Source organism: Pezoporus occidentalis, unplaced genomic scaffold (genome assembly GCF_034315485.1).
Source record: "Pezoporus occidentalis ecotype Australia unplaced genomic scaffold, CSIRO_AGI_Poc_V1 ctg29, whole genome shotgun sequence".
NCBI lineage: Eukaryota > Metazoa > Chordata > Aves > Psittaciformes > Psittacidae > Pezoporus > Pezoporus occidentalis.
The window spans coordinates 6,610,721-6,635,749 of NW_026914829.1; the positions used below are offsets into that span (position 1 = coordinate 6,610,721).

Below are 25,029 nucleotides of genomic sequence, written 5' to 3' on the forward strand. Positions count from 1 at the left end.
AAAGAGTTAAATGGATTCTTCCAGTTTGTCAACAGCTACAAGAATTGCTGGCTAGCCAGAAAAGAGCAAGTGATACATGAAAGTATTGATACGAATGTTTTCACTTTCTTGGACCCTTTTCCTCTTACAATGTTCTTGTTGAATTCAGTGAACTTTTTCCTTCCTCTCAAAAAATAAACATGAAACTTTAGTAAACAAACAAAGTCTAGTAATAGAAACTATGACAGTACTTTTTGCCTTTTACTTACTAAGCAAAACAATGTTTTGAAACTTCATATCCAAATAAACTGCAACAATGTAAAGAAAGGTTTCTGTAAGAACCAAACAAATTCTCTGATTCCAAATATGTCAGGAGGCTATATCACCACTCCAATTTTTAGATAATTTATACTGATGTTTTATTAAGCCTCAGAAATAAATACTTTTCATGGCATTAAAGTAGTATAATTATTATTCAAATCCAGCTAGGTGCTTGTGGCCCATTCTGTTTCCAAAACTAACTCAGTGTTGTGGTTTAAGCCCAGCCAGTAACTCAGAACCATGCAGCTGCTCTCTCAAAACTCCCGAGGGACGGGGAGGAGAATCGAAAGAATGTAACTCCCACGGGTTGAGATAAGAGCAGTCCAGTAACTAAGGTATAACACAAATCACTGCTGCTACCACCAATAATAATGATAAGGGAAATAAGAAGGGAAGAGAATACAACCGCTCACCACCCGCTGACCGTTACCCAGCCCGACCAAGCAGTGATCTAACCCTTCTGGGTAGCTGCCCCCAGTTTATATACTGGGCATGATGTGCTGTGGTATGGAATACCTCTTTGGTTAGTTTGGGTCAGGTGTCCTGTCTCTGCTTCCTCCCAGCTTCCCCTCCTCCCTGGCAGAGCATGAGACACAGAAAGTCCTTGGTCGAAGTAAACATTACTGAGCAGCAACTAAAAACATTGGTGTTATCAGCGGTGTTCCCAGGCTGAAAGTCAAAAACACAGCACTGCACCAGCTACTAAGAAGGAGAAAAAATGCTACTGCTGAACCCGGGACACTCAGTTAATTGGCAAAATCATTCTGTCTGCATTAAGTAATATATGTAATAACAATGCAGAAGGGAGCTCTCTAAAGTTATTAGGAAAAGAACATTTTAAAACAGGTTGCTAATGTTTCCCCAATAAATTTATTGTTCAGACAAAGCCTGGGTTTCCTGAATGTATGGTATGCACACAGACCCAAACCAGAATCTCCCTTTTAAAGATATTCAGGCATTGGAAAATCCATGGCCAGAACAAAACCAATCTGTCAAGTATGACTTTCCCTAGCAGCTGGTCAAATCCACTGGCGTTTGGAGTCCTTTCTCTATTCCAGATGATGAAAGTTCCTGCTATTCACCATCTTAACTCTAACAAAACAAAACCCTAGAAAAACAGCAGCAAGGAATAAGCTGTCACAAGAATGAGTTAGATTTCTTCCTGTTTCAAAGAGCTATAATTTGACAAATGCACTCTAATGATACCCCCAGGAAAAAAAAAAAAAAAATCCATTGAGGAGGAGGAAAAAGACAACATGGACAGTGATTTGCCTTTCATTGCTTCAGTTCAGGACATAAGAAGGGTAGTTGTGAGGGTGCCCCCTGCACTGCACATAGCCTGAATGGAAGACTTGAGTAAAGAGCCCTGTCAGTCTGGCTTCCTTCAGGGCCACTACATTCATTTACACAGAAGATGACTCCTGAGACTGCATAATGTGCTAACAAGAACCATATTTTCCCTGCCAGTGCAAGATCTGATGGTATTATTATCAACTGGTCTCTCCATTCCTTTTACAGGTGGTAAACAGAAGCAAAAGGGAGATTTTTACAGCAAATTAAATATTTCACTGAAAAGTATTTTGAAAAATCATGAATATACATTTTTGAGTAAGCCAAATTTGTAAGGAACTTAATGAACTGCTTTTATATTAAAACTAGCATAATGGTTTAGGTACTAACACAGCACATATCTTTAATAGAAAAAACAAGACCATCTCTAATGACTGTTGTCAGTTGTCTGAAGCTGTTTTGCAACATCTTTTAGAAAAAATGAAACCATCCAGTTCTAACAGTTTTCCACTGTCTGAATAATACATGACACGGATCTGAAAGCATCTGGTTGAATCAGAATTCATGCTTGTATATACTCAAATTTGTTAAATATTTAGTAAGAGAAAACATTTCATCTTGCCTTTCAGTTTTTTTTCCCTGTTTTTCTCAAAGACAATAAGAGGTCAACAACAAAATAACCCTGTAAGAAAAAATCTCCAGGTGACATGCCACTCCTTAACAACTGATGAGATTTCTGATGAAATTACTTATGTCCTAAACTGATTGGTATATAGAAACATAGAATCATTCAGATTGGAAAAGACCTTTAACAGCATCAAGTCCAGCCATTAACCTAGCACTGCCAAGTTCACCACTAAACCAAGTCCGCAAGTGCCACATCTACACATCTTTTAAATACCTCCAGGGATGGTGACTCTACCACTTCCCGGAGCAGCCTGTTCCAATGCTTGACAACCCTTTGGTGAAGAAATCTTTCCTAATATCCAATCTAAACCTCCCCTGGTGTAACTTGAAGCCGTTTCCTCTTGATCTATCACTTTTTACTTGTGAAAAGAGTCTGACACATAACCTGTTTCACCAAGAAAAAAGCTAACAGTGATGCTTCATTGTTTTAGCGAGCCATCCTATTGAAAATGCTATGTCTGTGTTTTAAGTAATATCAGAACAAATCTACAATTCTAAAGTGATAAGTAAAAGGCAAATGTGGATAATTTAGGTTTGTCTTAATTGTGCTTCCCATGTAATCTAAGTATAACATGTTTCTTTGAACAACACTAACTGTACTTCAGCAGATGAGAATCCCCATTGATTGAAGTGGGAAGGAAGAAAGATCTATAATTTGCTAAAGTTACAGCACTCAATTTCCTGATACCAATTTTGTTCTCAGTTTAGACAACAATGTGGCTATTTGTCAACTGAGAAAGTTCTGCAAGACAACAATATCCACTTTTCACCAAAATATTGAGTTTTGAGTATCTTCCACAACATAATCAATGGATTATTTCCCAGTGCTTTATAGTATGTGTGATTTATAGTATGGACGACTGGAAAAAGGGTAATATAACCCCCATTTTCAAGAAGGGGAAAATGGACGATCCAAGGAACTACAGACCAGTCAGTCTCACCTCTGTGCCTGGCAAAATATTGCAGCAGATTCTCCTGGAAGGCATGCTAAGGCACATGAAAAACAACAAGGTGCTTGGTGACAGCCAGCATGGCTTCACTAAGGGGAAATCCTGCCTGACCAGTTTGGTGGCCTTCTATGATGGGGCTACGGAACTCATGGACAGGGGTAGAGCAGCTGATGTCATCTACCTGGACTTGTGTAAAGCATTTGACACAGGTGAACCACTTGGAGGATAAGGAACTGGCTGGATGGCTGCGTGCAAAGGGTTGTTGTCAATGGCTCAATGTCTGGCTGGAGACCAGTAACGAGTGGCGTCCCTCAGGGATCGGTGTTGGGATCAGTCTTGTTCAACATCTTTGTCAGTGGCACAGACAGGGGTATTGAGTGTGCCCTCAGCAATTTTGCTGATGACACCAAGCTGTGTGGTTCAGTTGATACGCTGGAGGGAAGTAATGCCATCCAGAGGGATCTTGACACGCTTGTGAGGTGGGCTGATGCCAACCTCATGAAGTTTAACCATGCCAAGTGCAAGGTCCTACACCTGGGTCAGAGCAATCCCAGGCACAGCTACAGGTTGGGCAGAGAAGAGATTCAGAGCAGCCCTGCAGAGAAGGACTTGGGGGGGTTGGTTGATGAGAAAATGAACATGAGCCAGCTTCAGTGTGCGCTTGCAGCCCAGAAAGCCAACCGTATCCTGGGCTGCATCAAAAGGAACGTGACCAGCAGGTCGAAGGAGGTGATCCTGCCCCTCTACTCTGCTCTTGGGAGACCTCACTTGGAGTATTGTGTGCAGTTCTGGTGTCTTCAACATAAAAAGGACATGGAACTGTTGGAACAAGTCCAGAGGTGGCCACGAGGATGATCAGGGGACTGGAGCACCTCCCGTATGAAGACAGGCTGAGGAAGTTGGGGCTGCTCAGCCTGGAGAAGAGAAGGCTGCGTGGAGACCTCATAGCAGCCTTCCAGTATCTGAAGGGGACCTATAGGGATGCTGGGGATTGACTATTCATTAAGGGCTGCAGTGACAGGACAGAGGGTAATGGGTTATAACTTAAACAGGGGAAGTTTAGACTGGATATAGGGAAGAAATTCTTTACTGTAAGGGTGGTGAGGCACTGGAATGGGTTGTCCAGGGAAGTTGTGAATGCTCCATCCCTGGCAACGTTCAAGGCCAGGTTGGACAGAGCCTTGGGTAGCATGGTTTAGTGTGAGGTGTCCCTGGTCATGGTGGGGGGATTGGAACTAGATGATCTTAAGGTCCTTTCCAACCCTAACTATTCTATGATTCTACGATTTGCAGCCTTCTGAAGTCTTGTTAACTTTTCTTTGAGATCAAATTCACACCTATCATAATAAATCCATTTGCCATTGGGAACCAAAACATTTCTCCAATATTAAAAAAAAATAATAATTAAAAAAAATCAGTCTCTACAAACATGCTTTTTTCAGATTGTTTAGACTTTTGAAAGAAGGTTTTTAGCATAATATTCTATCTCCTAAAAAAATATGCATTTCTTTTTTACATGTTTCTTCCCTCCAAGATGAACACAGATGCAAAAGTATGATTCCATTTCCAAGATGCAAGGATATCATTACCTTTTACTCCTTTTCACTCTGCCATATAATGCCTGCATTGTTGTAAGCTGCCTTCAGAGAGATATAAAAGACTATTCCTATTTTTACTGCGTCTTTAAGCCTCTTTTTACTTCCCATTTTGTATTAGTTTTTATTAAACTCTATAATTTAGGATTATATATTTGTTAGTTTGGTAACAGCCTTGATGATGCACCATTAATAAACAGTTAATATCCTAATTTTATATCTATATATTGCATTTCATTCCAAACAAGTACTTAATTTGGTAATCTACTAATAAATGCAGTTCAAGTATTAAAATGCAATTATGCCTATGGCACAAAAATAATGAACATAACAAACAGTACCCTTCTATTTGGGGGGGGAGGGGAAATCAGTATTTTATTTATTATATTTTTTAAGTTCTCCTAGCTTCCAGCACCTTAGTTTTAAAGGTCTGATACTTACAGTATTATAAGGTCGATTTTCTTTAGCGTTCTTGTAGTTTTCTGATTAACACTGGGAATTTTATCATGAATTCTAGACTCCTCTTGCACCCTCTGAAATTTGTTGTTTTCCTTCTGTGCTTCTGTCATTAAAGTACATGACTGTTATTTGCTTACTAATGTTTCCAATTAGCAAAGCATTTCCTGAGCTTTCACAATCAATACTCTGTGATGGCAAAACCAGGTCCTGAAAAACTAAAAGGCTGAGACCACCACTTTTCAAATAAGTCATGAGATAGAGTAAAATATATATTCACCAGCTAGATTAATATTTTTAACACATATTGAGAACAATTTTGTTGCAACTGGCAAGGGAGCACTAAGCAAAGCTTAATTCCATTAGAGTGAGCCAATATGAATGTGTAATAGGAATGTCTTGCATAACTAAGAAGTTGATAGAACTCTTTGAAGATAATGCTGCAGTTAGAGAGAAGAAAGTAAGGTGGACGGTATGCATTTTTCAGGAAGCATTTGATAAGGCTACATGTCAAAGATAATGGTTATTGTAAGGAAACCTGACACAAAATATAACAAATTTTAGAGAACTGGAAAGTGCATATTGCCTTTATTACACAAAAAAAATTTGTCTTGATAGCCATAAACTATAAAACAAATGTAAGGCTATTACTAGCACAGACACCACACTGGATGTATGAGAACACAAGAGCACCAGCACATGAAATTTAGTAGAGCAAATTTTGCTACACTGAAAGATACAGGTACATACTTTCTCGAAGCTGAAGTCTGAACCATTATTGCGAACAAAAGTGAATCAATCTTTTCAAATATATGCCAGTGCTTCTAAGAAAAATAATGTACATGGAGGTGTAACAATATGTACATGAAGGTGTAACAATGAAGTTGTGCCTCCACTCTTTTTAATTGGAGGTAAGAAGTCACTTGCCTACTAATACTTGTTATAATACTTGTTATCTTCTCTTTTTTTTTGTTTGTTTGCTCCCTTTTGGAGAAGCTGAGCTAAGATTAATTTGAGATTATTGGGAAGCCATACCTAACAGTGAAATTTACTGGAATAATCTTTCTATAAAAATTATAGAAACCTTTAAATGCCTTTGCATAAACTGCAAAAAGCATTATGAAAACATACCAGGGTGACAATTCCTGCAGTGCAGTAAGAGAGACTAGATGGTTTAAGTGTTCTCTGAGCTGTGAATGATGAGATTCATAGCTGGTCTATCTTCTCTGAAATCAAGTCCCCCTAATGTCTGAAGCTCCACAACTGGTTATTTCATATCTTCATATTTTCAGCATACACTTTCCTTCAAGACTGATGAGTCTATCATTCTTTCGAAGCAAATACATGCAATCCTGCATAGTCAGTTCAGTTTTCAGGAGGTGTCATCAACATTTTGTAATTATTGCTTGAATTGTAACAATGCTATTTAGGAGTGATAAGTAATAAAAATGCAGTTTATTCATAACCATTAGAAAACCTAAACATGGCCTTTGTGCCTTTGATGAATATTGAAAAGTTAATAGTTATTCTTCACTTAAACTCATATGACAAGTTTTTACATCTAACCTCTGAAATTGTTTCATAATGAGCTCTCTATAATGACAGACTCCACTGATTTACTGTCTCGAGTATCCATTGACTGACTGAACCAATGATGATGAAGCAATTGTTTTCCCAGTAGCATCTATGCTTATACAGCATATGCAGTAGTACATGTTTGGTTTGATTTTGTTTAAAATCTTATTCTGAATTCTTTTGCCTACTTTCCTTATGTCTATATTTTTACAAGAAATCTGGAAGCATTGTACCTAAGTGCTTATTTTATCTACTGATCCTATTAATCAGCCCTCTACTACATGCTTGCAATGTTTCCTGGATATACTGGGTGTCTACCACAGACATCTTTATTTGGAGTTGTTTTAAAGAATATTTTACAATAAAGTTACTTTAAAACTATACCCTGTTATGCCAATTATTCTACTCAAATGCTGATGAGATTGGAAGGAAAGATGACAAATGACAGAGTTAAAAAAAAATTACTAACCATTATGTTCCAGTGGCTTTTTTACTGCCCTTTTTTGCACCAAAAATGAATAAAACTTCTAAACAGTAGACCAGCAAGGACATGCCTAAACTGCTGAGAGAGCACGAAATCATGTTCTGCTTAAACATATATTTTACACAGTTTTGCTAGCTTTGACAGCTTTTACTGTTCTATCAAGTTCCTGTCACATGACTGTTTTTTGGCTCTCACATTTGAAGCATCTGCTTTTTAGCAAAATATGCTAAAAAGCATTAGGAAAAAAACTTCCAAGATGTTCAAGCTTCCCACTCTCACAGATAATTCCTATTCTTTCACAGCTAGAATGTTCCCTTCTTTTGTTCCACTGACATTTTTATCTAGAGAAAGTCCACATATAAAGGAACCAGTGGGAAATGTTCACCTGAAAGGAAACTAGTTCAAAAATTTGAGTAAGTCGCAAGTTACTCCAGAATTTATAAAAGAAATTATAGTTGGTAAAAATGAGTCTTAGTATGATATGTCAGTCCTTGCTATCATGCTCTTGGGTCTTCAGCGTGGGCTTTAGCATTAATTTTGACAAAAGAACATTTAATTTCCAGGCCTTTTGTATTTAATTGCATTCATAGAGTCAGTGCTTCCACAGAAGTATGCAATAGCTTATAGGAGGTAGCCAATCTAAACTGTTGCTCAGTTGGATTAATGTCTGGCAGACAGACTCAGAAAAATGTGCTCCCACACAAAAACATGCAATTCAAAGTTATATTTTAGTAGATGTATTCATAGAATTCGTTTGATAATTTGATCTAGTTTGATCATTTTAGATGCTTGGCTTTGTAAAACAGCTCAAAATACATTTTGCCGCCATTTTGCTTCACTGATATATATCAATATATATTTGAATCAGGAAACAAGCTTTTCAGAATGCATGTGAATGAGTCAGAATACATCTGACATTAATACAAGTACACCTGCAAAGATAAATACACAAAAACATCAAAAATTTCCTTGTGATCTCATTTATATTATCCAAATTATTTATCAGTAAAAAACACACATGAAAAGGACTTCTATTATACTCACTGGCAGTAGCACAGTGACAGAAAAATTATGTTCAGGAAAACAGGATGAACACAATTCTGAAGCATAACTTGTGCTGCATAGTGAAAGAGACAAATTCAGATTATAAAAGACTCATGCCCTTAAAAATCAAGTTAAAACAATTTTTGCACTGGAGAAGAGTGCCTCATCTCCCTTTACTTATTTTATAAAATATTAATAGCTATTAGAGAAAAATGTTATCATTTGTGGTGATGGTGGTATTGCAACAAGAGATAAATCTTAAAACCTTAAACCATTTTAGTTTCCAGAGACTTCTGCCTAATATTAGACTTACATATCTTTGGCACTCTAAACTGCTGAGCAGAACACTACCTTTGCTTACACCTGAGATCAGGACAGTGTTAATATTCAGTGGAATTACAACCATATGAAAAGGTGGGTTTTTTTTGAAATAAACTTGCACCTCGCTTCTCCATTCAGAAAGTTTTGCAGAGTGACATGAATATTTCTGTTAATGTAGTTACCAAGAATCTTAGCAGCTTAAAAAATTTTAGGTGTTTCCATCTAACTCTGTGCATGTCCATAAAACGGAATTGAAATATTCCCTCTACAGGCATTGGGGAAAGCCAGAGGTAAACCTCTCACAGGCAGTAAAGGGAGACAACAGAAATTAGGCATTATTACCCCTGCCACATTAAGCAAAGCTCCAAAAGTTACCTGTAATAAATATTGACTATTCTCCATGTTCATCCCATTGTGTGAGCATGGGATTACCTTAAATTCTTCTTCAAAGACTAAGAAATTATTAATCTGTTAAATAAAGGGGTTTCTTGTAGACAGTAATCAAGCACACTCATATATGCATTTTTACATTCAAAGATCACTGGAATATGTGCAAGCCATCAAAATACATATAGTCTTATTCAGCACTACTCTGATGAAACACTGGCAGCTGCCAAAATGCTCACAGCAATGAAAGAAACCATACTGACTATTTATCCTTTGCACTATGTATAGCCCCGAAGAATGACCTAAGCTCATGAATTACAGTAACAAAAACTGTTGGCTGTTTTTCATAATAGATGACAGAGAAAGAGGTTACTGTCAAGAATAACAAATGTGATTCTGAATAGATTTCCCCAGTAAAACATGTATTACGGAATGGGTACTGGAGGACAGTCAAAATCTTTACTCATTTACTGGCATTAATATTGTGTAAATAATGCACAGGGGTTGCCTTCATGCTTAGCTCTAAATGTAAGAGTGGATCATGATGGGGTTAACTTCCTGGGTCATAAGCCACACCTGAAGGCTTTTGTCCTAGATCTTAATCTTCCATACTTACTTCCAAGAGAGAATGAGCACTCAACTCTCTTGTAGCGAGATATATTTCTGACTAAAGTATGGTGATAGAGACAATTGCATCTACTCTAACCAAAGCTACTGGGATAATCCAGCTCACAAGTTATTCTGAAACAAAGGAGAAATACTGCTGCAAAATTACACAGGACCTGATTTTTAGTCTTATAAATTAGTTGGTTTAGAATGGCATTGAATTCAATTGAGCGACAGTGACCTTTTGAACTTGTTCAGTGAGCACTTTGAAAGTGAAGGATTGTAAAGGCACCAATAGGTAAGCAAAGCATTGAGTTCTGATTTTTCATCACATATACTTTCCACTAATTTCAGTCTGCTTTTCTTTATTTTTTTTATTTTTATTTTTTGTGGATATTATTGTTCCAGATTTAAAGAACAGAGTAATGATAATAATGATAATTTTATTTCTTATATTTTCCTCTGTTTGTTTTGCAAGTAATGAAGTTTTTTACAGTTTACAAATTAACTGTCCTGCTGTTATACTTTTCTCAATGGTATAAAGTGACAGGACAAGAGGCAATGGGCACAAATTGAAATACAGGAAATTCTACTTAAAAACTAGAAAAAACATTCATTGTGAGGCGGATCAAACACTGGAGTGTGTTGCCCAGAGTGGTTTTGGAGATGCCATCTTTTGAGATACACAGAACCTGACTGACACAGTGTCATGGGCAACCCACTCAGGACCCTGCTTTGAGCAGGTAGGCTTTGACTGGAAAATCTCCAGAGATGCCTTTCAAACTCAACAGTTTCTAAGATTCTATCAAATAATTCCACTTTAAAGCATCTTCTGAACATGCATTCCCAGCATAAAAACCCAAAACATGATTGTGTTGCCACAAGAGAACTGGAAAGCTCAAAGACACCTTTGGCACTGGAGGTCAATACAGTATTTCTTGCCTGATAATCTTGAACTTTGTGCCAACGTTTGTGCTGTGGTTACATGTACAAGGCAGCTTTCTGGGGCAAATGCTGGCAAGGAAAGTCTTTTCCACTCAAGGCAATTTCTTTAAATAAAGATGGTAATAATATAGCAAGCTTATAGCCACAACCTATTTTTTTTTAAAGATGGTTATTAACTGAAGGTTCAGTCAACCTTTTCTTGTCTAATCCTTCTTTTACTGAATGCCACTGGGGAGTGAGGTAATTGGCCAGTGTTTTAAACAACTCATTTTTGTACATAAAGTTTAGAGGTCACTGCATGGTCAGAAAGATACTTCAGTCCTGTTTTATTATTCCATTTATAGAAGCATAAAATGATAATAGTACATAAGCTGTTTTCCCATCAAAATATGTTTCTCTTTCTTCATTACACAGTTTACCTTTGCAGAAGGAATTTGCAGTTTCTTGTGGCCTACCTGAGCATGCTAAGCTACACTGAAGGGGAAGGAAACTATCACAGAAGTTAACTCCCTCTTTATTCCAGGCAACCAATACTTCTTCACTGATTCAAACCAAGAGCAGATTCCTTCATCTATCCAAATCAAAGCATAGATACTGTAAGAGAATTAAGAAGCAGAACTTCTTTCAAATCCATCCCTTCCTTGCCCACAAGTTCAGTTTACAATGCCAATCACTTTCCTGCCTATTTATAGCTCATGAGAGCTCACAAGAGCATTGGGAAAAAGGGCACTGGAGTGCATCTTGAATGGCCATAAAAGTCAGGATGGATGTCTGTCATTAGTCGTTTAATATTGATAGGTATGTTAGTGTCACAACCACAGAAAATAACAGTACATTTCCCCAAAATCTGAAAGTCACTTTACAACTAAATACTCAGCTCCTCTTGGATACATGAAAGCTACTATTTAGAGCACTTGTTATTTCTTCTGCTGATAAATTTGGCAAAACTACTCTCAAGTTGTGTGTTAAAGCTTCTTCCTTGACTTCAGAAATATTTATTCTGTAAAAATAAACATTTTTAGTTTCTAAGAGATAGTAAACAATTTTCAGTACTTCTTGCTTCCCCTTCTACTCCAACTTACACTCTTTCAAGGAAAAAGTCCTATAGGGAAGCAAACCAGACCCAACAGTGGAATACATTGTGCCCATACACTGCCAGAACAGAGAACCACACATCATATTTGCATTGAACTACACCTCTGAATGTGAAAGACCATGAAGAAAAATGTAGTGCAGATTGGACACTTTAATACACTTTGTTATGCAGTAATATTTAAGTAATGTCTTCAGAAATAAGAGTGATCACAATAAAGTGACCTGGCCTTATTTCTGTCTGTGTTCCTAGCAGTGATGAAAAGCAAGGGGATGAAGTTCACATTGGGAACTTTGTGGGTTCCTAACATCTGCTGTGATTACAGAGCAGCACTCACAGTTTCTTTGACCAGGAAGGACCTACTGGGGAAACAGGAAGGGCTGCCTGAGGAGACAGAGGCATTCCCTACAGGGGTAGAAATGGTTGTGGAGAATAGAAGATCTTTTGGGACTTTTTGGCTGGGAAGAAAATAGCAAGAAATTATGTTTTGCTTTTTCCAATCCACTCAGCATTCAAACCTTTCTACCTTTAGTGAAGTGTAATCTACTATGCCTTATGCATAGCATCTTCTGACAGTCTGGATCAGTTTCTAAAAAGAAAAGATTTGTCTTTAGTCCTTTTCTCCACCATTATGCACATTCATCTATTTTCTAACCCTAGTGAACACAGAGGAATACACACTGTCTGGAAAGTGAAAAAATTAGGCATCTATGGATACTTAATAAGGATAGGTCACATATATTAATAGGGGGAAGATGCACTTCTGGCATGATCTAGGAAATGGACAGAATTTAGCATCATACATTGAGAAAACCTTTAGTATTTCCAGTTACAAGCAGAACTGTTGGCAAAACTCATGTCAAAGAGCCTGACATTGCTCAAAACATTGTGTTTCCATTCAATCTGACCCAGCTGCATCTGGTTGAATACTGGAGTGTGTGAACTGTTGAAGTAGAAGCATTGCTAAGACTTGCCTTGTCCTAGTCAGAGACAGAGTCAGAGTCAGAGAGGTACTGCCTGTCTAGCGAGGGCAGCTAGAGGATATAGCAAGGCTCGCAATAACACGTTACTTCAGTTTGCCGTTAGTTCGCTAGATTCTCTCTGCACATTTGTATAAATCCTCTAATAAGCAGTATCAGAGGCAGCTTTTCTTCCCGAAGTGCTGCCAAGCATAACATTTTTAACGCTAGCCTGAATTTCTTCGTGACACTCTACGTCTAGCATCTGTTTTGAAGTGAAGCTGATGCAACACACCTGGTAAATGATGTATCAATACCAACACATCAACTTGTTTGGGCTGCTGCAAGTTTCCAAGTAAATGAGTCATTTTCACATTTGGCTTTTTTAACAACCTGATTGTACCTCCACTTCTATCCTATTGCATTAGCAATGAGCAAAATCATCTGACTTTAAGAAAATGTCCAAAGAAGGTAACTCTCGATAGTGCTACAGAGAACCTATTTTAAACATTTTTTTAATTCTAGTCCCATACTAAACAGTATCATCTTAAAAGGGATCCCTTCCTCTTCAAAATGTCCACACAAGGAAAAGAACAAAAACAAATGTCAGGTACTGGGAAGAATATAATTATGGTTAATTCCTCATTTGGATAATTTTGTCTGGTGACGGAGTTGTGACTAAATAGCCATTTAATTATTTATTTAATACTCTGTTTAAAATATAGGTCATGGTTTCTAGATATCTGAGGAAAATGCTTTCCATTAATCTATACAGAACAAAATAAAGACTGCTGGAATCATCAGCTGTCTAGTCTGTCCTGCAGAATTTCTACCTTGCCCTTTATTTCTGTTGAGCCACCTTAAGGCTGAAAATTGCACAGGTGCCTTGGGATGCCAAATTCCTATTCACCTTCATAGTCATCCAAGGCCTTTTGGATGTCTGAAGAATTTCTGACATCAGAGTATCTGGCTAATGCAGTGGCACCCCCGCCGCCTTTGGGGGTCTGCAACTGCAGCTGCTGCCTGCCTGCCTGCCTGCCTGCCTGCAGGGCTCTGTTCTCACTCCCCTTACTCTTGGGCTGCCTGCCAGCCCTCCCTGCCTACTCCTCACAGCTCTCCTCCATCGTAAGATTGCTCAGCCATCACCATCTTCTAGCTCTCCTCAATCCTGCGATTGCAGTCCTCAGTACCATTGTGGTTACCTTTCTCCCAAGTCTCCTCTCCTACAAAAGACAAAAGATTGCACTTCTTATTATCTAACTCCATGCACAATTCAGAACATTTCTGAATGTGGTGTCAATCTCTGTTCTCTAGTAGGTGTGACCAGTCCTGATCCTATGGAGTCTGGTAGGAGTTTCTGGCTTAACTTACTGTCTTTAATGTCAGTTAGAGCAGAATTAGGCCATTTGATACTAAATTCTCGGGATGTGCCTGAATAAAAATAGTACAAATACTGTGGAATTCAAGCTCTTCATCTATAATAGATTCAACTTCAAGTGCACAGCTGCCATGCATATATTTATGTAACTGCTATGTGTAGAAATATTTAAGCATCCAGTTCAACTCTGAAAAAAAATTTAGAAAAGTTAAGGAAGGCTAAATGGTGACAGAATCCAGTGGAGATAGTCATTAGACAGACATGTCTTCAGGAGGCAGCAAACCACTAACATTTTCATCTGAATCACTGAAGAAACATAGCATAGCTACACATTTTATGTACAGAGCAGGACGAGGATGACCATATGGAATGGAGGAGAATCTAAGTAGACCACAATTTTTCAGCCTATAACTAGATATCTTAAGGTGGTAATGATAAGCACAGATACACTATTAACTTTTCACAGTAAAACCACTTGAGGCAATCTGTAAAATCCTCAAACAGGAGGCCTAAACCAAAGACAATGTGATTAATTTATAGAACCCATTTCTATAACATGTTTTCTGAAATCAATAATGTAAACAGCTTAGAAAACAAGACTGGATAAATTCATGAACAACTGAGACATCACAAGCTTTTAAGCACAGTACTACCTCCAGCCTGCAAGGACAAGACACAGCAGAAGCTGGATAAGGATCAGAGAGGAAGGCGGCAACACTTTTTGCAAACCCCCTCTCCTGTATTGTTCTTCACCAACTACTGAGAGCTCTGGTCTTTGCCATTACAGCAGCTGTCACACACTTGCCCTACCTTGTTCCCAACCTTCAAAGAGAAAAGTGCTGCCAACAACCTGGTCCATATATGCAGTAAGCACTAGATATATACTGGAGGGCACAGGAATATCTCTGCCTCCCCATTCTGCCCATTCTGCCCTTCTGATACAGCTATGCAGAACCTCCTTATACCTGCCTCTATTTTTTCCAGATTGCTGTTCCCTTCCTTTCTAAACTCATCTGTGACAAAGTCTTTAGTACCACATGGTGTTACAACACAAGCAGTCACATTAATCAGCGATATTTTTATTCTGTTGCATCTCTGGCAGGCTCCTGGCAGTATAGCAACAAACATACCAGTAATAAATGAGCTTTTAAGTGCACCAGACTTTGCTATTCAGCTGCTGGCATGCGGTCTCTGATCAAAACTTAACTTATACCACCTCTGTATAGGCAGCACACCAAGTAGCAATAGCAACAGCAACAACGCTAATAAACAATGTAAGTCACGGCTCTGATCTCAAGTTAAGAACACAGGTCAACTATCTTCCTAACTATATCAAAATCTGTTACTTCAGAGGCTCTTTTCCTAAGCTACACCAATCCACTGCTGAATTACAGTGAGGTAGATAAGTAGGAGCATGGTGCCCATTAAATCTCCATAAACAATTAACTTTTGCAGCTGAGCTCTACAACAAAACACCTTGCCTGCTGCCATGGGATGTTGCTTCACTTCATGTAGGTTATTGGTAAGGTAATAGACAGTTTTAACCAACAACAGCAGAAAATTAGCAAAATCCCAGCACAACACATCCTTTGATAGGTCTTAATAAAAATATAGATCAAGTTTATAGCAGAAGAAATTGAAATTAAAGCAATTACCTCACTTCAATGTATTTGAAATGTTTTTAAAGTATATAGAATTTTACTGCTAAAAATACCCCAACAAAACATACATTCAATGTAAAAACATGCCTTAAACTTACCTCTTAGCTTACACTGATTTAATATATTTTTTCTTCTACTTTTCAACTTTCCTTGCATCTTGGGAATATAGTGGTTTTCTCCACCCGCTTCCTTCCTCTCACCTCCTCCCCCTCCAATCTGGCCTCCTTTCCTTCCTTGGAGGTTTTTAAGCTTTAATTTGAGAGTGTAAAGCTGAAAAATATTTGATACAATTTTTTTTTTTTAATTAGAGAATTGAGCTCCTCGGCATGGTTGAAGCATTTCTGGGAACAGCACCAAAAAGCTGGAAGCTACTGCACTGAGTAGCCACAGCATCTCTCTTAAAATCATCACTCATTCATTTTTCCCAGACAACTAGTGTTTCAGCATTTTACTTACAGACATGACTGCAGTTTGGGAGACTAAAGCTGAAAATGAGTCCAAGCCACTTTGTTCAGTTTTGGAACATAAAATCTAGATTCCAAAATTCCAGCATGGGCTCATCTCCAGCTGGAACAGGAAAAAGACTCACCAAGTGGGATTTGACAATGCATGAGCTGAGGATCAAGTTAGTCACATTTTAAACAAGCTCAGAAGCGTATTGGATTTTAGGTTCTAACTGGAGGAGGCAGTTGTCAGTCTACCTGCAGCATGCATGTCACCACACTGGGGAAGGGGAAGTATTTTAGAGCTTGTGTGGGACTGGGCTTACTGAATGGAGCACTTGGGAAGTCTCCTCTCCTATGATTTGGATATTGTTAGGGAAGGAGAGGATTTAAAAAAAATAAAATAAAATAATACGTTGGATCTAACAATTCCAGGACTCTGCAACACACATTCATGCTGAGGGGTGTTGAAGAGACTCAGCATTTCCATATGCCAGTGAGTGTCAGCCTACAGCCTATTTCAGGCTTCCATTGATTGACACTAGGTTATGCTTTACAGCCTCAAAGTATTTATTTTTTAATTCTTGATGTAATATGGTAAGAGGCTGCTTTCACCTAATAAAGAACATTTTCCTGGTATGATATCAAATTAGTGGTAATGCTAAATTAGTAATATTTTTTCTGCTTATAGATATTTAATGCATGAGGATTATACTAGTCTTCCTCTCCATTCCTTGTTTGCTCGGTCATTACATTTCAGTCTTTCCTCTTAAATCAGTCATTCAAACACTGATTTTTATTTGTTGTTTCTTGAACAAAGGCAAATTGCTCCTACAATCCACCTATTTGTGCAAAACTTAACTTAGCAATTTACTCTCTGCGACTACCTAAAAGGAGGTTATAGTGAGGTGCGGGTTGGTCTCTTCTCCCAGGTAACAGGTGGTAGGACAAGAGGTAACAGCCTCAATCTGTGCCAAGGGTGGTTTAGATTGGATATTAGAAAAAAAATTATTTACCAAAAGGTACTGGAACAGCTGCCCAGGAAAGTGGTGGAATCACCATCCCTGGAAGTGTTCAAAAACTGTGTAAATGAGGCTCTCATTGATACGGTTTAGTGGTGGATTTGGCAGTCCTGGAATAAAGGTTGGACTTGGTAATGTTAACGGTCTTTCCCAACCTAGCTGACTGTATGATTCTATAATTACCTATCTGCTCTTCTACACAATCTATCTACATATTCCTCCAAAGACAGAATTGCCCTTTTAGGTATTACGCTGATTGCAAACTGGACTTTCCTCAATCAAGGGAAAAAAAAAAAAAGAAAAATTACTGTAATTTAGTGTGTATATTTCTGTATATTTTAATATGTATTGGACATAAAAAATCAGTTCTGAACTAATTTATCCCAGCTGCATTAGTTTCTCTTTTTACTCAATCTGAATATGATACATTGATGACTCCTCTTGCTCATGTTTCTAATCTCTAAGTATCTTCTATTTTCTGTTTCCTGCTGTTTACATCATCTGCTGACTTCATTAACATGCTGTTCACTTGCTTTCTTTAATACGATTAATAAAACTGTTAAATAAGGCTGAAACAGAGACCAATCATTGTAGTTGTTCATTGGACAACTAGAATGTGTCATCAGCCAAGTTTTCTAAGCAAGGCCTAAAAGCCCATTTGTCAAAATCGTTCGTTTTAATTGGTTTCAATAAGTTATTATTTGTAGAATTGACTGATGTTTAATTGTGGCATTACCTGCAAGCCATTTGGGAAACCTTGGCATAGCAAAGCTGACTGCTTGTGTATTTGCTCTTGTTTAAGCCAAACCTACAGGAAAGTTTGGGTTTGTTTCAGAATGGGTTTTAAACTATTTACTTCAATTCTCCTTTCTATTTATCTTTTCATCATCCCTATTTCATACCGTAGTTTACCCTTACAGATTTGAGATATTTGAATTAACTCCATGCAATTGATACAACCATTACATTGCTTAAAAGCTGTCCAGGAGGGTACATGATAACAAACAAATAATATTAAATAGAAGATAATATTATTTACTTAAATAGACACACATACTGTGAATTTATATGAATGTACAACAGACACACAGTTCAAATACGTTTCCAGCATAACTAAGGGAATCACGAGCAGTGTCTCTCTGTTAAACATCAAAACCAAATAAACATACACAAGGAAAAGACTTATTTTACCTAATAGTTAGGGGTGACCTGCAAACAGACATTTGAGAATAAATTAGGCTAGAAATGAGAAGGTATAACAACCACCAGGAACGTGAGGCTTCAGATAAGTCTTCCAGTACATGTAGCCAAGGCAACGAAACTAATGTCTTTAGTATAAAGCTAGCTTGGTTTGCAGAAGGAAGGTTGCTTGAAAAAGGCAGGTATCCAGCCCTGATCTCAGACATGCCTGTCCCTACTTCCATCTCTACAAGCACAACAGTGAACAGCAATGACTTTTAAACCGTAAATTTGTCTTTGAAATTACTGATTGTTCTCAAGCACACTTTCTTTATACTGAAAGTCTGAAACTAATACTGCTCCATTCCAATGCACCTCAATTGTCTCACAAAATCTGAAAACAAGAAAATAAAATTATTATCTTACATTACTGAGTAGACACTAGCAACTACATTTTTAACTGTCCAAATTCTGGCCCCTGAAACATTAATTATCAGTAAATACACAACGGGGAAAGCTTCTCAGGCAAGGACTTCTGAAAACAATGGACTTTCAGCACTGGCCAAGATCTTTGCTAAAAAACTCAAGTTTGCTACTCCTGACATAGAGCAGCTATGTCAAGGTCTTCTGCCTTTCCAGTCATATCAACACAGACCTGGGGAGACAATTTAGATCACAAGAACACACCCTTGCTATTTGTTCTCCTTTTAGTACCCAAAAGCATGGAAATCTCTCATGGGTTAGAAAATAGGAAAAATACTTGAATCCAGGTCCCTGGATCTATTTTGGATCTGTGAAGTGTCAGAGCTGATAGCAAAGGACAACTGGGCACTTTTGCACTCATAACATTTTGGGTATATAGGTCATTTCAGTCTGAGGTTTTCATCTCAGAAAACACTTCCAGACATGAAAAATATTCAGCAGATCCCCTTTTATACATTAAAAACTAGCCTCAATTAAAGAGCATCAAAAGATTTGCTCATGGATATGTATGAGATTTGTATGGAATGAAGTGTTCTTGGTCCTCTTTGGAGCATTCTCCTGTAAGTTTTTAACTGTTATCAGTGAAAGAAAGAGCTTTGGTAAAAAGACCTATTTAACCTTTGTAGTGTGTTATTTACATAGACTACTCAAAGAAAACTAAAAGGCTTATTACTCTAGGTATGATCTCTTTATGCAGCTGAATAGTTATTGGCCTCCGGAAAGCACACGATTCATTGTTTTCATCAGCCTATGATCATAATGATACAAAGAAAAATCACAGTAATTATAGGGCAGTCTTCATAAGAGCTATATTTAATAAGCTATGTTCATCTCTGTTCCAGCTCCAGTAGCTTCTGTGAAAAGCAAGGATATATTTAACCATTATGTGCTAGCTTGCATAGCTACCATTATTATCCTTGAGAAAGCAGTAATGCTCTAGTCCATTTAAAGGTTAAACCTTACTTTCTGTCTGATAACAAAAATACTGAACAGTTGAAATAAATTGAGAGTGCAATAAATATTTATAGAATCATAGAATAGTTAGGGTTGGAAAGGACCTTAAGATCATCTAGTTCCAACCCCACTGCCATGGGCAGGGACACCTCACACTAAACCATGTCACTCAAGGCTCTGTCCAACCAGGCCTTGAACACCATCAGCGATGGAGCATTCACAACTTCCCTGGGCAACCCATTCCAGTGCCTCACCACCCTCACAGTAAAGAATTTCTTCCTTATATCCAATCTAAACTTCCCCTGTTTAAGTTTTAACCCATTACCCCTTGTCCTGTCACTACAGTCCCTAACGAAGAGTCCCTCTCCAGCATCCCTATAGACCCCCTTCAGATACTGGAAGGCTGCTATGAGGTCTCCACGCAGCCTTCTCTTCTCCAGGCTGAACAGCCACAACTTTCTCAGCCTGTCTTCATAGGGGAGGTGCTCCACTCCCCTGATCAGCCTCGTGGCCTCCCCTGGATTTGTTCCAACAGTTCCATGTCCTTTTTATGTTGAGGACACCAGAACTGCACACAATACTCCAAGTGAGGTCTCACAAGAGCAGAGTAGAGGGGCAGAATCACCTCCTTCAACCTGCTGGTCACGCTGCTTTTGATGCAGCCCAGGATACGGTTAGCATTCAAACAAAGCATTCTTTCTGAAACCACATATAAAAAAACTCCCTTATTTGTACTTTTTGCTTTTCTGTTTAACTATAAAAATGGTAACAAAAGGCAAGCATATGCGCATATCTGTATGTATGAACGTATAAACATATATAAAAACATACAGGAAAGAAATACTAGTTCAGCAGTGAGTATATTACCAAAACTCTTTGCTTTTCATTGGATTACTAGTTGTTGTAGCATTTAAAAACTACAGTTCAACTTCATAATTCCATAAATTGGAAAAAAATGAAAAAAAAAAAAAAAAAAAAAAGGAAGACAAAAATATATTTTTTGTCTAGAAGAGACAACAATCAGCATATGAGACAGCAAGAGGAGACACACAGCTGTGTAGCACAACGAAGAAATGAGAAAAAAGTTACTCAGCATACACCTTGGCACGAGTCCATAAACTGAACATTAGATGTAATCTGTTGCCATCACCAGTTGGTTTACGTAAACATTTATCAGTTATGAGGCCTCTGCAAATGCTATTTTGACTTGTTACTGGAAATGAACGTCAGTATGATATGAGCTCAGGGCACCAGCATAGCCTGCTGCTCTCTTACCTGTTGAATTTAACAGGGAGAAAATAATTGAGACTACCTTGCAGGAAGAAAAGGCTTGTTACTGACTTCAAAGGGCTCACTAACAGTAGCATACAACTTGAAGTCTCACTGATTCTTAATAACTAAAAACATTGTTTACTTCATAGTGCATTTTAATAATAATAAAGGAATTTACATGATTTCTTTTTTGTGCTCTTTGCAAACACTTTGTGTTCTGCCACGCAAGTGTTTACTTTCCACTGTCCCAAAGGGGAAGCCTTGCACACACAGGGAAGGAAAGATACAGCCTGAAGAACTAGAGCTACAGAGCCACCATGAAATAACACACCATTCAGGATGGGAGGGATAAAGGGGGAAATTAAATTTCACATAAAAGTTAGGAGGGAGGCCATACAATGAAGCCAAACAATAACTCAGATTATAGTAAGAGAATAAATTCAAAGATCAAAAAAATATGCTTTAAGGACATGCCAGAACTCCATATGTCCTTCGCATTATTAAAAAGCATGAAGTGTCATAAAATCCTCCCATCTCATCTAGTGCATACAAGATATCCATCTTCCCCCCCCCCCCCCATACAGTTTAGAATTATGGTCTTATAAGTGTCAAGACAAAATGTACTGTTCCGTAAAATAAAACTTTGAAAGTATACCTTGTGTTTATAGGCTGGCCCACAGTCACAGGGATCATATGTGTCTGTGCATGCATATGTAAGTGTACGAGACAAGAGCACCGAACCTATTGATTAATTTCTAATTAACAGAGAAGAGAGTGAAGCACAGGGAAAATTCTGAAGCAACCTTGTATTGTGATATGCAGAAGAATGCAAGCTGCAGTTCATTGGTGTCTCCATAGAAACAAGACATATTGGAGGGCGTAAGACATTGTCAGAGGACTAAAAAATTTCAGCTTCAGCAGAAAACAGAAAAGCACCTGAGGGATTTTTTTTAACCAGGAAAACAAAATTAATCATTCCTTTTCCATATAGGAAGCTTCCATTTTATAGATGAGTTACTTACATCAGGATTAATTTATGGACTGGCTAATTTTATGATTTTCTAATCCATAAAATCTGTAGAAAACGCATGGTTACACTTCTAAGTATAACACTGAAAAGGAATATAAGTAGGCTGTCAATGAATAATTGAAAGCTCTACTCAATGTGCTGTTAATTCTTGGTACCATCTTCACACTTGCTTTAGATGCAGTGTTTATGCATTCATATGAATATTTGTCCATATTCAGAACCCTGTCTTGGCCTGTGTAAAAGGTGCCCATGGGAGAATTAAAGGTAGCAGGGAGATGTTGCTTTGATAAGACACTATGCTCTAAACCTGCTCAGCATCCTTCTTACTTCAAATGGACAAGAGACTCACAGCATGCAGCTGCAGAGACTATTCTTAAGAACCTCTTAAGAAGTTGAGCCAAAACACAGAATCCATTAAAAAAGGCTCATCTCCTTATGCCAGATCTGAAGCTAGAGGCAGAGGGCTCTTTTCATTATGGGATCAAGAGACCTGTGTCAGCTGGTAGCTTCGCAAGCTGGGTTGCTGTTCCCTGATTTTCTACCCAGTCCTGGCTATAGCAGCTCAGGGACAGTGCCTGCCAGCTGAACTGACCTCAGCGCCCTCAGGTCCTCTCCTAAAGATGTCCCTTACCCCAGTGACAGAGATAACTCTACCTCCTTTTCTACTGAAATAAAAATGCCAGGGAAATTATCAGTTAGCAGCTTCCCCATCACATAGTTTCTGCTTCATTTCCACCAAAGAGCAGGACTGTCACACTGCCTCATCACCTGGGGTACAGACAAGTTAAATACATTCCTGCATGTGCTATTCAAGCAGACTAAAGTTGACAACTGTGGTTAACTTTTGGCTGGAGGCCCTTGCAGTTTTAGGAGCCTCTCTGGGGACTGCTTCAGGAAAACGCATGTCAGGCTCCATAAAAGGTCCTTCAGAATAATGAGGTCTTTTCCTGGTGCATTGTGTGCCACAATGCCATCGTGGTGTCTAACCCTTCCACAACAACTAGCTGCTTTAAGGCTGCTTAGTCAAGGAAGATGAGGATTAAAGAAATGGATAAAAACTATGAGACTTCTGAGCTCTAAAAAAGAATTAAGGGCTTAAAAAGATGCATCGGTTTTATTAGTTCTGATCTTCATAACAAACATCCAGGCATTAGAGCTCTGCCAGAGGATGCAGACAGATTCTATAGCTCTCTGTAGATTTGCATCAGAATGCATCTAAAAACAGAGACAATCCTTTAATTAATAAAGCAATCCTTTAATTCATAAAGCAAGGCATCTTCCAGTCAGTTGCCAAAATTGATAGAAAACATGAAAATTGGAGTAACTGTGTCTCGTTCATGTCCAGATGTAATTTTTAGCATTTGTGAAAAGACAGGAACTCAGAAGAGGGTGAATACACAGATGCTCGTTTTACACTACAGGCTCTCCAACCTATGCATCAGGGCTGAAAGCAGCGAACTTGCTTACAGTTGCTTCTCTTTCACAGACAGGATCACAGATACATTTCTGCCTGCAAAAGGACTCCTGGAAAAAAAGTTAAAATTGATGGATACACATGCAAAAGGGAAACATCTTAGAAGATATGTATAAGATGATAAGAAATAGTTAACATTGCTGATTTTTTCTAAAGAGGGTAAGAAATTTTTAAAAAAGGATTTATTTTTGTTCTTAGGAGAACTAATGCAATGCCTGTGCAATTAACTTTTGGGCTTCAGATAACCACTAATATCATCTTATACCTTTGCTTATATGTGCCATTCTTGTCCACATAATCAATCTTAGTGATGTTAAGGCCATTTCTCACACAAGTAAAATTTACTCAAGGAGTAAGAGATACCAACAAAAGCATGTTTTTCTGAAGGACATAATGCTAAGCTGCTGTTTTAGGGATCTCTTAAACTCTTCTGTATTACACCTAAAGGAAAAGACAAAAGAGCCATGTGACCTCAAATACTCTAGCTTCACATCCTTCACTGTGATCACAGCTTCCCTCCTCCTGATTACTTACAGACACTGCTGGAAAATCAGAAAAGGATACAATAATTTGAAGTCTCTTTTCCCCTTTCCTGTACCCCTTACCCATTTCCCAAACAAGGTAATGAGAATGGGAAATTATTAATGTTTTTCACTAGCTGTGCTACTTATTAATCAAAGTCAGAGTGAAGGGACACCAGGAAGTAGCACTTAGAAAGGAAGAGTGCACTGCACCACCTGGCACACAGTTGCTGATGTGTACACCATGATCATACATTACTGCAATGGCAGATTAAATTAGATGGAATGGTGTTGACATATCTTCGGAGAAAATTAGTTGTAGTATACCCGATAAAGATTTTATTATCCATGAAGCATGCCTAACACCTATTTTTACTAACTGTGATACTTTATGAGAGGCTAGCCAAACCCAAAAATGCTTTATCACAGTTATAGGTGTGTTCTTTGATATTAAAACTATTGCACTAAAAGCACATATCTGCATTATACAGTGGTTGAACTTCAGCATGATTATGACATTACTAATACACACTGAGTTCCCAGTAATGACTTAATGTCATGCTTATGCATGTATGAAGATGACTTGAATGCTAGACAAACCAGAAAAGACCCTTCCATACATATATTCAGCTAAGAGGCAAATCTATTCCCAGACTCAAATGGTTCAGGTCTGTATATCAAATGTCAGCGGTCCTCACAATTTATTTGGTCCCAGGACTATGTTAGTCATATTGCAGAGGGATCACAGCTGAATATTCCTAATCTCAGTCTTAGAAATGGTGAGATCACAGATGTCTGCCAGATCTTCTCTCCTCGCAGATGCATACAGACCCAATTTTTCCAGAGATTCAAATTACCTGGGTAGTCAAGGCTGGCTCAGTCAGCACAGGATATATGAAATTTTAGCACACTTGTTGGAG

The 25,029-nt window shown here is 38.1% G+C and overlaps 1 protein-coding gene across 24 annotated transcripts in view; it reads right to left on the reverse strand.

Annotated features, from left to right (window-relative positions):
* DLGAP2 (DLG associated protein 2) overlaps positions 1 to 25,029 on the reverse strand; it is a 463,300-nt gene that overhangs the window by 289,578 nt on the left and 148,693 nt on the right. For 4 of the 24 annotated variants that reach the window (XM_062626233.1, XM_062626229.1, XM_062626231.1 and 1 more), the window contains exon 2: positions 15,830 to 16,001. The exons of the other annotated variants lie outside the window; for them this stretch is intronic. In XM_062626233.1, the coding sequence (XP_062482217.1) occupies positions 15,830 to 15,887 (58 nt within the window). In that variant the 5' untranslated portion in view covers positions 15,888 to 16,001. The remainder of the gene's footprint in view (positions 1 to 15,829; positions 16,002 to 25,029) is intronic. 24 annotated transcript variants of the gene reach the window in all.